Source organism: Halteromyces radiatus (assembly GCF_025201355.1).
Source record: "Halteromyces radiatus strain CBS 162.75 chromosome Unknown BX664scaffold_5, whole genome shotgun sequence".
Taxonomy (NCBI): domain Eukaryota; kingdom Fungi; phylum Mucoromycota; class Mucoromycetes; order Mucorales; family Cunninghamellaceae; genus Halteromyces; species Halteromyces radiatus.
In genome coordinates this window covers 376012-388353 of record NW_026251691.1, presented here as the reverse complement: position 1 = coordinate 388353, position 12342 = coordinate 376012, and the positions used below count along the sequence as shown (strand labels likewise).

The 12342-nt window shown below is 31.8% G+C and overlaps 6 protein-coding genes across 6 annotated transcripts; 3 read left to right on the top strand and 3 right to left on the bottom strand.

The window, feature by feature from the left end:
• Positions 1 to 587: 587 nt before the first annotated feature.
• Positions 588 to 1655, top strand: BX664DRAFT_265351 (tRNA methyl transferase; the record flags this gene model as incomplete). The annotated part of the gene is made up of 1 exon (XM_051540856.1): positions 588 to 1655. The coding sequence occupies one exon, from the start codon at positions 588 to 590 to the stop codon at positions 1653 to 1655; it is 1068 nt and encodes a 355-aa protein (XP_051398791.1).
• Positions 1656 to 2269: 614 nt separating this feature from the next.
• On the bottom strand, positions 2270 to 3912 carry BX664DRAFT_334982 (PapD-like protein). Its single transcript, XM_051545810.1, has 5 exons — positions 3790 to 3912; positions 3570 to 3722; positions 3354 to 3472; positions 3174 to 3272; positions 2270 to 3102 (listed from the first exon to the last, which is right to left on the bottom strand). The coding sequence occupies exons 1-5, from the start codon at positions 3830 to 3832 to the stop codon at positions 2359 to 2361; spliced, it is 1158 nt and encodes a 385-aa protein (XP_051398790.1). The 5' UTR covers positions 3833 to 3912; the 3' UTR covers positions 2270 to 2358.
• A 650-nt stretch (positions 3913 to 4562) lies between these two features.
• Positions 4563 to 5897, top strand: BX664DRAFT_334980 (3-hydroxyisobutyrate dehydrogenase). The gene is made up of 3 exons (XM_051545809.1): positions 4563 to 4666; positions 4722 to 5686; positions 5771 to 5897. Exons 2-3 carry the CDS (start codon positions 4856 to 4858, stop codon positions 5834 to 5836), a joined length of 897 nt encoding a protein of 298 aa, XP_051398789.1. The 5' UTR covers positions 4563 to 4666; positions 4722 to 4855; the 3' UTR covers positions 5837 to 5897.
• Positions 5898 to 6179: 282 nt separating this feature from the next.
• BX664DRAFT_281800 (mitochondrial carrier domain-containing protein) lies at positions 6180 to 7666 on the bottom strand. The gene is made up of 3 exons (XM_051541537.1): positions 7487 to 7666; positions 7144 to 7417; positions 6180 to 7081 (listed from the first exon to the last, which is right to left on the bottom strand). The coding sequence occupies exons 1-3, from the start codon at positions 7610 to 7612 to the stop codon at positions 6567 to 6569; spliced, it is 915 nt and encodes a 304-aa protein (XP_051398788.1). The 5' UTR covers positions 7613 to 7666; the 3' UTR covers positions 6180 to 6566.
• Positions 7667 to 8306: 640 nt separating this feature from the next.
• On the bottom strand, positions 8307 to 9642 carry BX664DRAFT_239910 (uncharacterized protein; the record flags this gene model as incomplete). The annotated part of the gene is made up of 5 exons (XM_051540215.1): positions 8307 to 8452; positions 8701 to 8739; positions 8910 to 9017; positions 9170 to 9383; positions 9451 to 9642. Coding segments are annotated over 5 exons (699 nt in total), but the record flags the coding sequence as incomplete, so codon positions are not given.
• An 864-nt stretch (positions 9643 to 10506) lies between these two features.
• BX664DRAFT_334976 (cell division control protein 42) lies at positions 10507 to 12338 on the top strand. Its single transcript, XM_051545808.1, has 6 exons — positions 10507 to 10629; positions 10754 to 10803; positions 11173 to 11229; positions 11299 to 11332; positions 11421 to 11459; positions 11530 to 12338. Exons 2-6 carry the CDS (start codon positions 10765 to 10767, stop codon positions 11925 to 11927), a joined length of 567 nt encoding a protein of 188 aa, XP_051398786.1. The 5' UTR covers positions 10507 to 10629; positions 10754 to 10764; the 3' UTR covers positions 11928 to 12338.
• Positions 12339 to 12342: the final 4 nt, after the last annotated feature.

Sequence of the window (12342 nt, the reverse complement as noted above, 5' to 3'; positions counted from 1 at the left end):
CTACTGTCACTTTTTTTAACTAATCAGTTTGATCCGTTTTTTCTATTTTATTTATTTACAATTTCCGAACCCTTATTGCCAAAAAAAAATGGATCCATTTTTTTGTTCACGTGGATAAGGTCAGTGCTGAACATAGAAGTTTTTCATCACACATATCTTACTAGTAAAAAAAAAAAAAAAAAAAAAAAAAAAAAAAACCAGTTTTATTTTAGATAATTGGAATCGACAATATACAATCACTAATGATGTATTATTAATTTTGATCACTTATTGTCGTCATATAAGACTCAATCTCCCCTTTTTTTTCTTTAACAAAAAAAAAAAAATAAAAACTTATTTGATTTGCTTTTTGAATGAACCAAGGATTGATTCCCCGCCAAAAACTTTTTTTCTTTCTTTTTCCCTGTTCTGTTTCTTATTTTTTTTTTTTCATTACCTACAACAGCCCCTTTTGTCTCTCTTTCTTCTCCGCTCTTTTTTTATTATTATTATTATATCATATGCTTGGATCGTTTTGGCATGGGTTGAAACTAAAATGGACAACACCAAGAAGACTAGCACAAAAAGGAGATCGTGTAGTGATGGCGATGTCTGGAGGAGTGGATTCCAGTGTATCAGCAGCACTTTTGAAACAGCAAGGATTTAATGTAGAAGGGTTTTATATGAAAAACTGGGATACTCGAGATGAACGAGGTGTATGTCCTAGTGAACAAGATTGGCAAGATGTTCAACAAGTATGTAAAAAACTGGACATTCCATGTACTCAAGTTGATTTTGTGAAAGATTACTGGCATCAAGTATTTCAAGATACTCTGGACGATTATGCAGCTGGCCTGACACCCAATCCAGATGTCATGTGTAATCAACATATCAAGTTTGGATCTCTATTGAATCGTATTCCGGAAGACTGTTGGTTGGCAACAGGTCATTATTGTCGAACGGATGGTTATGGACGATTATTACGAGGAAAGGAAGTAGGCAAGGATCAATCTTATTACTTATCAACGGTACCTTACACAGCTTTACAAAGAACATTATTTCCTCTTGGCGAATTTACATCCAAAGAACAAGTCAAACAACTAGCACATACATTTGGATTTGACCAGGTGGCAACCAAACGAGAAAGTTATGGGATTTGTTTTGTGGGACAACATCGAAAATTTGCTGATTTTTTGGCTCAATACATTGATCAACCTCGTGGTCAGGCGGTGGATCTAGAGACTGGAAAGATCATTGGCGAACATCAAGGCTTATTTGGCTACACGATCGGTCAGGCGGCTCATATTCATCATGGTCCTCATAAATGGTTTGTTGCTGAAAAGGATATGACTACCAATACGTTATATTGTGTACCTGGTTCCACTCATCCTTCTCTTTTTCATAAAGCTTGTATTGCTCGTCATTGGACTTGGATTCATACTTATCAACCCTCTCATCAATCATCATCACCTGTAAACCTTTTGGCCCAAGTTAGATATCGTCAACAACCTCAACCTGCTCAACTTACTCAAGATCCTGATGGACGGTATCGTGTGACATTTGATCAACCTATACGAGCCATGGCCAAAGGACAACAAGTCGTAGTTTGGGAAAAGGATTGGTGTTTAGGTAGTGGTGTTATAGATGAAATTATTCCAGCCTATAGTTTAGTTTAGATTTGTTTATGATTTTTTTTTTTTTTTTGCTTAGATTATTTGTACATTATCATATCATTATCTTCTATTTACCAAATAAAAAAAGTTCTTTTTGATTCCGTTTTTTTCTTTTTTTTCTTTTTTTTTTTTTTTTTACCCCTCCCCCCAATTTCTGTATATGTCAAATCCGTTGTTTTTAATTTAGCCTCATGTGGTGTTTTAGTACAACAAAGGTTATGATCATCTTTGCTTAGGGAAACTTCGTATACATTGTCAATGAAAAAGATCATCGTACAACGTGTATACAGATCTATATTGCTTTTTTTGTCTTTCGTGTGAAAATGAAGTTTTTTTTTATTATTTTTATTTTACTTTTCTTCTTCCGGCCGGAAATGGCGATGTTACAAATATATATATATATATATTTATAAAGAGGGATTAAAGAAAGATTCTTTAGAACAAGTTCAAATCAGAATCATCGTGTACTACCCCATCTTGCTTCTTTTCCTTCTATCCAATTTTGGCAATTTATAGTTGATGATGTTATTTTATTGCATATATATATATATATATATATATATATATATATATATATATGTTTATAAAAATGTATATAAAGAAGAAAGGGAATTGTAAAAAAAAAAAAAAAAAAAAGGTAGAATACGGAAGATAATGATATAAAGACTATGTAAGGGTGATATTTGACTAGACTAGACTAAAACCATTAGAAGAAGAGATAAGTAAACAGAAAGATGACACCACACATGATAGCAACTACTTGAGGTGGATATCCTTCAACAGGATGAGGTTTTTGTAATTGAGCCAAATGTTGATGAACAGCATCCAAAGGTTGCACAGTAGGGGGTAATTTTCGTGTTCCAGCAATAGTATTGTTTCCAATTGCAGTTGTTGTAGTAGTGGCATTTTGACGTAATCGCAATCCTTCCAAATCTTGTTTGCTTTGTTCCAATTCACGTTCAAGTCGTTTGATCTGTTCCTGTGCTGCAACCAATTCTTGTCGTAACTTTTGTTGTTGATCATCCTTATAATCACTATCATCCTTTGTTTCCTTGGCCAATGTTGTTGTTGCTGCTGTTGTTGCTGTTGTTGTTGTTGGTGCTGGTGCGGGTGGTGATGATGAAATGGGTACTGTTGGTAATTCCTTTGATAGTTCCTTTTCTTCTTTCAACATCACAATGGGTTTGTCTTTTTGTATAATATCCCGATCAGTTGTAGTAGTGACAGGAGCAGATGTTGGCTTCATTTCCACTTGATGAATTACTTCAGGTTGCTTGACAACAGGTACTTCCTTGATAAATTCCTCTTCCTTGGGTTTTTCTTTTCCTTGATAAGGTGTCTCCAAACTGCTATTATCTGAGATGGTAGAATGATTTTCCTGAGTAACAGAAGTTGGTTTGACATCTGGTACTTTTTGTTCACTAGTTTCAATGATATGAGGTAATTGAGCCTATATAAAACATAATATTAAGTAAGTACCATATTGAATCAATCTTTTTTTATTATTATTATTATTATTACCTCAGATGTGATATTATCAGTAGTAGCAGCAGGAACAAAAGCACATTTGATCTTATGTTGTTTGATAATAGCTTGTTCTTGAGTTTCAATTCGAGCCCACTATATATATAAAAGAGAAAGGTATTAAATATAATGCCAAGGAATTCACTTTACCTTTTTTTTTTATTATCTCTTACTTACAATATCAGTCACTGGCATAGAATCATATTCGTGTGATTGGACTGGTGCACTTTGAACCAAAAACTTATCTTTGCATTTAAGATCGAGAGGAGGATCAACCTTGAATGGTTGTAAAATAACTTAAAAAAAAAAAACCAATAAAAAAAATAAAAAAATAAAAATTGGATTAGTCTATTTTTTTTTTATTAATACGCTTTTGTAATTGTTTTCATTTACCTTGAACTTCAACTTGACTAAGACCATCAATTCTTCCCGCATTAGGACGAACACAATATTGTTTAGGAGCAGTAGTCTTGACTTTGAAGATGACAGGTTCATTATTAGGGTTTTTCACTAATAATGTTTCTTTGGTGACGTTGGTCAAAGGTCCTAATGAAAAAAAAAAAAATAAAGAGTTCAATAAAATATAGTTAGACGGAGAAATATTTATCCTTACTTTTAAAAGTAAGTAAATCTGAAGGTTCAATAATCAATGACATGATGAAAAAAAAGATGAAGAAAATCAAAGAAAAAGAAAGAAAGGAAAAGAAACAATTGTATGGAAGAAAGGAAAAAAAAAAAATAGAAAACCTTTCTACATTAAAGGTCCGAAAAGGTCATGATGAAAAGAATGAAGGAGATTTCCTACTTATCATATTTATCTCCCTGAATAATGATGAGTTGTTGTTGTTGTTTTTTTTTTTCTTATAAAAGGTTCTTATATTGATATATATATATGATATTAATGTTGATGATTTATATTATTTAACAACGCGATGGAAAATAGTTTATATAACATGATTGGTTAAACTGAAATGGAAATCAAAACGGAGTTGATGTTATTTTGTCCCTAAAAAAAGAAAAAACATGCGATCATTTATTATCAGATTCATTCGTAGTATCAATATCATTAATATTTATATATGTTATACTTAAAAGGATGTTCCTAATTCATCATTAAATATAAAAAGAAAAACAAACTTTCTTTGCATAAACTATGCAGTCGAACCCCGCCTAGTGTACGTTTCGCAAATGGACATGTTTCTTAATATCATCGCAGTAACAAAAAAAAAAAATGGTTAGTGATCTTATTATGAATGTATATCAAAGTTTTCGTGGGAAATATTAAATTCAGTGTGGGGAAAAAAAAATAAATATGAGCGAATAAAAAATAAAAATCGAATAAAAATCTCTCCCTTTTTGTTTATTTATTTCTTTTTTCTTCTTTCTTTTCTTTTCTCACTCTTTTTTTTTTTCTCACTTTTTCAATATGTTCAGATCTAGACCATTATTATCTTCATTATATCAACAAGGACGTTCATTCTCTTCTACTGGTAAATATTTTATTCACCTATTTCCTTGTTTAACTTCTTTTTTTTTTTTTGGTAGCATCCTACAATAGTAACACATCTATTGGACTTATTGGACTTGGTCAGATGGTAACAAAATAAAATAAAATAGTAACTATTCTTATTCAAACATGAATTACAATTATTATTATTTGTTTTGGTTAGGGTCAAGGTATGGCGAAAAACCTTGCTGAGAAAAGTACAGGCAAAGTAGTCGTGTATGATATGAATGTGGCGGCAGTACAATCGATTGTGAACAAATATCCTCATGTGGAAGCAGCCAGGACGGCAGAAGAAGTGGCAGAAAAAGCAAGTACAGTTATGACAATGCTTCCAGCATCAATGCATGTTGAACAAGTTTACAAGGGACTCGAAACTGTAGTAGGCAAGGATCATATGTTGATTGATTCAAGTACAATCGAGGCACAAGTAGCTCAAGACGTGGCAGAACGTATGATGGCAAAACAAGCTTTAGCTTTTGATGCACCTGTTAGTGGTGGAACTGTGGGTGCAGATAAAGGTACATTAACATTCATGGTTGGTGCTCCTTCTCAAGAAGCTTTTGAAAAGACGCGTCCTATCCTTTCTCTTATGGGTAAGAATGTGGTGTATTGTGGCAAGAATGGTACAGGTCAAGTTGCAAAATTATGTAATAATATGTTATTGGGAATCTCTATGGTGGGTGTCGCCGAAACCATGCTTCTTGGTGCCAAGTTGGGTATGGATCCTCTTTTATTAGCTTCTATTATCAACAATTCTACAGGTCGTTGCTGGAGCTCCGATTCTAATAATCCTTACCCAGGTGCCGTTCCAGGTACTCCTTCAGGTCGTGGTTATCAAGGTGGATTCAGTAACAAATTGATGGCAAAAGATCTTGGTTTGGCAATGAAGGCTGCTGAAAGTGCTCAGGCTCATCCAACTTTGGGAACTATGGCGGCTCAAATCTATGCTCAATTATCTAACACAAAGGATTTCGAAACTTTGGATTTTTCAAGTGTATACAAGGTAAATAAAAATAAAAATAAAAAAATAAAAAAATAAAAAAAATGAATGGATGAAAAATCGTTACTCATTTTGATATATATATAGTGGTTGGCCGAACAAGAAAATAACAATAATGATGATTCTTACAACAAGTCTGCAGCTGGCAAATGATAGTGATGATAGTTATTCTTCTTGAATAAAAAAAAAAACCAAAATATTTATCATACCTGAAGTTTAATCTACATGTATTTAGAGCATGATGTTAGATCTATTTTGATTGATGACTTTTTATGGATGATGATGATGATGACGATGGGTGACGATGAATGAAGATGAATACTAAGAAGTGATTGTGCTACTTGATAATGATAATTTAATGGCATTTATAATGATGTTACAAAGATGAAGGTCCTTATATGGCGTAAACAAGATGATGATTGGACTATTATTTGAATTCAAAAGATTTGATTTTTATTATCTTTTTTTTTTTTGTTCTGGGGTAAAAAGTCAAAAAAAAAAGTCTAAATGAATATGTGGAAGGGACTTGACTGTTGAGTTTTTTTTTTTCTTTAATCATAATAGTAACAATAATAACAATAATAAAAATAATAATAACAAGACTATATACAAAAAGAGAAGAGGGGGAATACAAATATTGAAGGAAAAAAAAAAGTACAATACAAGGGGAAGAATGCCAAAAGGATAAAAGAGAAGGAAGAGATTGAAGCACCAACTAAAAGTATGGTAGGACAAACCAATCACGAATAAATAAATTTGACCAAAAAGGAAATACTGATGATGATATTGAGAGATTGATGAAAAATTGATTGATGATGATAATGATGTCGTTGTTGTTATTGATTGTTGTGCATGGAATATGTTGTGTCATAAGAACAGGTAACTACAGAGGTAACAAATTGCCTTGATGAGAAGTAGGGCGCATTAACCATTTAAAGTATTCATATACACTCCAGCTAATAGCAGCACTTGGCATATGAGTCAAGACTCTTGGTTTAAAACCTCGGAAGAAGCCCCGTAAACCATAACGTTCTTTGATAATAGTAAAACCGTCCATAAATCCAGTAGCACCACGAATACGAGCATCCTGACTTTGTCCTCGTGTTTGTAATAAAGTCTTAACCACATCCAAAGGAGTTGTCATTGAAGAAGCTATAGCACCAGCCAAACCACCAGCAATCACGTGTGTTGTAGGATCATAACCACCATTGGGATTCAATACTTTTCTGAAATATTCATAAGTAGCAAATTGTAGAGATTGGAAAGGTACAGACATAGCCAATGTTGTAGGTAAAGAAATATAAAATGCTGAGAAACCTTCTTTAGCGAATACCATACGAGCACATTCCCTAACTGATCGAAAAGTACTATCCTTCAACTGCATTCGTTGTTTGATCACTATAAATAGAAATAATCAGTTCCATATCTATCTATATATAATCTTTTTTTTTAAAATTTACCATCAAATGGATTCATCAAAGTATCATGAGCAAAAGTAGCAGTAGCTCCAGCAGCAGCAGAAGCCAAAGGATGATGACCTTGACGATTGGCACCATAATATTCCTTACAAAATTCATATGTAGCAAAATGTAATGCATGAGCTGGACCTGCGCCCATCACTACAGAGTTGACGCCACGCCACAAATTACGAGAAGCAGTTCTAACCATAGGTTGATTGAGGGCCAAAGTAGTTGGACTTGTTGCAGAAGCAGTTTGAATTACTTGCATTCGAGTCTATAAACAAAACATATAAATTATATTATATAAGTATATTTATCTTTATGTATGAATCTATCTCATTACCTTGATACTATCAACAGGGTACATGGCACAATGTTCAGCTATACCAGCTAAAGCACCAGCAAAAGCATTTTGAGTCATAGTAGTATTTTCACCTAAGGATTCATAATCGTATTCTTCTTCAGCCATGGTAATGTATAAATGTTTTATATTAAAAGGTAATAAATAGAAAAAAAAAAAAAAAAGGTGAAAAAGGGAGAAGGAAGAGAAGGGGAGTAAAAGATATACAAAAAAAAAAAAAAAAAAATAACAAAAAAAAAAAATATTCACAAAGGGCTGACAGCGAAATTGATTGTTTTGTCAGACTTTCAAATGACCAATCAAATCACATCTGATAACAGTTAGTGCTCCCGATTGGCTACCTATTTCAATGATAACCCAAATTTCATATCACCGCGAAAAAGAAGTGGCATTTTGAATAAGGTTTACCTGGCCCCCCAAAAAAAAAAAAAATAATATTACTTTTTGAATCTGATAAACATAAACGTGCTCTATAAAGTTGATACATCACTTTTTTTTTTCTTCTTTTATCACTTGAGACAATAAACACTTGATCATCACATTATATTATCATCTCTTTACTTTAATAAAAACAAATCCTTTATTAAAAATTTAATCGTTGTTTAATAAAAATATTAATCATCATCATCATCCTTTTTCGGGTAATGATTAACCGAGGTCAATAATAAAATAATAATAACAACAAAAAAAAAAAAGCCACTCAAGCCGATAAATGAGCGGCATTAAATAAAGATCAATGTCCTTCCAATGGTGAATGAGGAATTGAAGAAGAAGAAGGTTCACTGATGATTTGTTTTTCTTCATAATAGCATGGTTCAATTTGACTCTGGTCTTCATTGGTAAAATGGCTAGTCTTCATATCATCTTCATCAAATTCCATATCTTCTTCTTTTTTTGCTTTGCGACCATTCTTTAACTGCTTGATAATCAGATAAGAAGCAACATACCCTAAGTGTCGTCATCATTAATAACAAACAAATAAAAAAAAATTATAGTACATATTAGTATTTTTGTTGAAACCTCTAAAAAAAAAAACGGGTCCCTACCAAGTAATATCTTTCACCCCCTCCCCTCACATGCATATCAGTTACCGATATTCCCCTTCCCCTCTTCTTCCCTGATCAACACACACATCCCCCCCGCGCAAAACATCACCCCTGACAAAAAAAAAAAAACTTTTTGGTCTCCGCACTTACAATCAATCGTATATATCACAGGTGTACTACCACCAAGAACTTTAAACATTAATAGAACGCCTGTTAAAATATTGGAAAAACAGACTCCAAAGCTGATTGTCCATAAAAAGAAGAAGAGGGTTATTACTGAATTAGGTAACAGTTTTTTTTTTTCTGTCTTATCACTTACCAATAGATTAATCCTTCTCTAATTAAAGTTCTTTGAATACTGGATCCAAGTAATCGGTAATGTCGATAGATCACTAATAGAAAACATGCTGATAAAAATGTGTTGGAACAAAAATCTAGTGTTGCCTTGATGATAACGATGAAGATCGCTAAAACAATAAAAATAAAAAAAAAGAAAGGTTAACTCAGCGTTATCCCCTTTGATGATGGACCAATGGATGGATGATATGTCAGGATGGTATGATAGGATGATATGATGATGATGGATGAATGGATGATTAGAAGAAGGAAAGAAACTTACGATAATCAGTAGCACAGGCACCATTTTCAAAAAATGAAGTGGATTTTCCAAAGGTGATATTCATACAAATGAAGGCAACAAGACCAAGTAATGGAATAGTACCGAGAATTAAAATGATTTTAGATCGACTGTTTCCTAGAAATGCTTTCCACAAAAGAATCGATTGAAGAGCTATATCGGCCAAATTAACTCCAACTACAGAAAAAAAGAGACGCTATAAAGGAATAATGAGTTTTACTTTTTATTCATCATCTATATTTTTTTTTAAAAAAAAAACTTACAAAAGTACAATCCACTTCAATCAAGGAAGTCAGTAATGTAACAAAAGTTACTATAACACCTAGAAGCGCTTGCGAAAACACAACGGCATGAACGGGCTTGCGGATTTTAAAAAGCATCGAACCTGACTCAATAGTTTGCCATATAAAGCAGCCAAAACCAATACTGACAACCATAATGGAGAAGCTAGTTTCTTTTAATTCTGGTGTCAATATTTGTGGGTTAGTTGACATTGTTATTTTTTTTTTTGTTGATTTTATAAAAGATGAAGATAAAAAAAAAATTGAAAGAAAAAGAAAAAGACAATACTTTTTTTTTTCTTTTTATTTTTACTTAAAATGGATCATCATCAGATTATCTTATTGGCTGAAATCGTCAATAGACAACTGTCTCCCTTGCTGCAAACTAAAGTTTTTTTTTTTTAGTTCAACTTGTTAACAAAAAAAAAAAACGATAGATAAATAATGTCATTTTCATGCATTAAAAAAAAAATAAATATATATTTTCTGGTTTCTTTGTTCTTTCAATTGATTTCCTTTTGTAGTCAAAACAGAAAAAAAAAGTTTTTATTTGATAATCTGACAGGCAAATGATTTCTTTTTTTTTTTTACTTGTATATCGATCACTAATGATGATGAGTGGAAAAGAATGAAAATGATATTGAAAATAATATGGATGATTCCCTTTTTTATATATATATAAACGCTTTTATTGTTGTGCGAAAACCAAGGCAGTGTGTAACATCATAATATGGGAAGAGAATAAAAACAAGATACGATTATCATCATTATGATCATATTCCAATATATATATATATATATATATATATATATATATATAATATGTAATATATAGAATAATAGTATAATTTATGTATCAAAAGTGTTTTATGGATCATGATTGATTTTGACTGTTTCACGGTTAAACATGTGTGTACATTTAAAATGCCGCCAATTCAATGTATGAATTGTGCTCACTTCTTTCTTTTTCTTTCTCCCCTTTGTAATTTTTTAGTCACTATTAGCTCTCCTTCCCCTCTCTTCCCTCTTTTTTTTTTTTTTTTTTTTTTTTAACCCTCCTTGAAAGTCACTCACTCTATTCTCTCTCTCTATCTCTCTCTCTCTCTATCTCTCTTTCTAGTTGGTTCCTTATTTTCCTTTTGTTCTTAACTTATTATTATTGTAGGTACATTGTTGGAAGATAATAAAAAGAAAAAAAAAGTAAAAAGAGAACATCAAAGACTATACAAACTCATCTACCATCATTCTTTTACATACTTTGTTTTCTTTTTCTTTTTTTGACTAGATTTATAATCAATGCAAACCATCAAGTGTGTAGTTGTTGGTGACGGTGCTGTTGGGTAAGCGAAATGATAAAGCAAAAGATAAAAATAACCGAAATATTATAACTTGAATATACTCATTCATCCTTTTTTTTTTATATATGTATAATACATAGGAGTATGTATATTTATAATATTACAAACATATATTCATACTTAAATATACTAATGGACCTTTTTTTTTCTATTATTATTTATTAATTATTTATTTCTTCTTATATATATATATCTACTTATCGCTCGACCATCAATGACATTCATATCTACGTCTAACTGAATTTTATAGAAGTAAGTATATAAATGTAATTTTTTTTTCAATGTAGATCAACCAACTTATATATTAACCAACCTTCTTTTCATCTACTTCAATATAAACTTTTAGACTTGTCTTTTGATTTCGTATACTACTAACAAATTTCCTTCCGAATATGTGCCCACGGTAAATAATATATTATATATAAAATACAATTGGAATATAATTACTGATAGTATTCTATCATTTTGGTAGGTTTTTGATAACTACGCTGTGACAGTTATGATTGGTAAATATAAATACATATAAGAGTGTGGTTGATAATAAGAAAGAAGTCTAGGCATATAATATTAAACTTCATGATTTTTTTTTTGTAGGTGATGAACCATATACTTTAGGACTCTTTGATACTGCTGGTAAGTCTTTTTTTTTCTTTCAAATTCTATGAAATAATTCAAATCATATTTCTTTTTTTTTGATATTTAGGTCAAGAGGATTATGATCGTCTTCGTCCTTTATCTTATCCTCAAACTGATGTCTTTCTCGTCTGTTTTTCAGTGACATCGCCTGCATCATTTGAAAACGTGAAAGAAAAATGGTTCCCCGAAGTCCATCATCATTGTCCTGGTGTACCTTGTCTAATTGTTGGTACTCAAATCGATTTACGTGACGATCCCAATGTGAACGAAAAATTGGCACGACAACGACAACGACCTATTAGTTTCGATGCTGGTGAACGCTTGGCAAGAGAATTGGGTGCTGTCAAATATGTAGAATGTTCGGCCTTAACACAAAAGGGGTTGAAGAATGTCTTTGATGAAGCTATTGTTGCCGCTTTGGAACCTCCTGTCAAGAAGAAATCCAAAAAGTGTACCATCTTGTAGTTCTCTCCTTTATTCTCTCTCTCATATATATCTTTGTTTGTTGTTGATGTTTGCTGAATGGATAATGTTTATCATTCCCTTTATTTTCTCTTCTCACTCACATATTCACTGTTATTTCTCCTTTTTTTTTCCCTACTTTTCCATATATACATAAAATTATCTTTTTTTTTTACACCCCTTTATGCAATCTTTTTTCACCCTCTCTTCATCTCTTATTTATAGTTTAGAAAAGAAGCTTACCCTCATTCAATAAAACACAGAACAAACATGAACTAGTGCAAGTTACTTTATCTACTGATGATATGATATTGAATGGTACGTGATGATGGAATGATTGAATGGATGAAATGTGATGATAATCAAATGGATGAATGCAATGAATTGATGAAGATAAATAAAGATGATATGATAACAA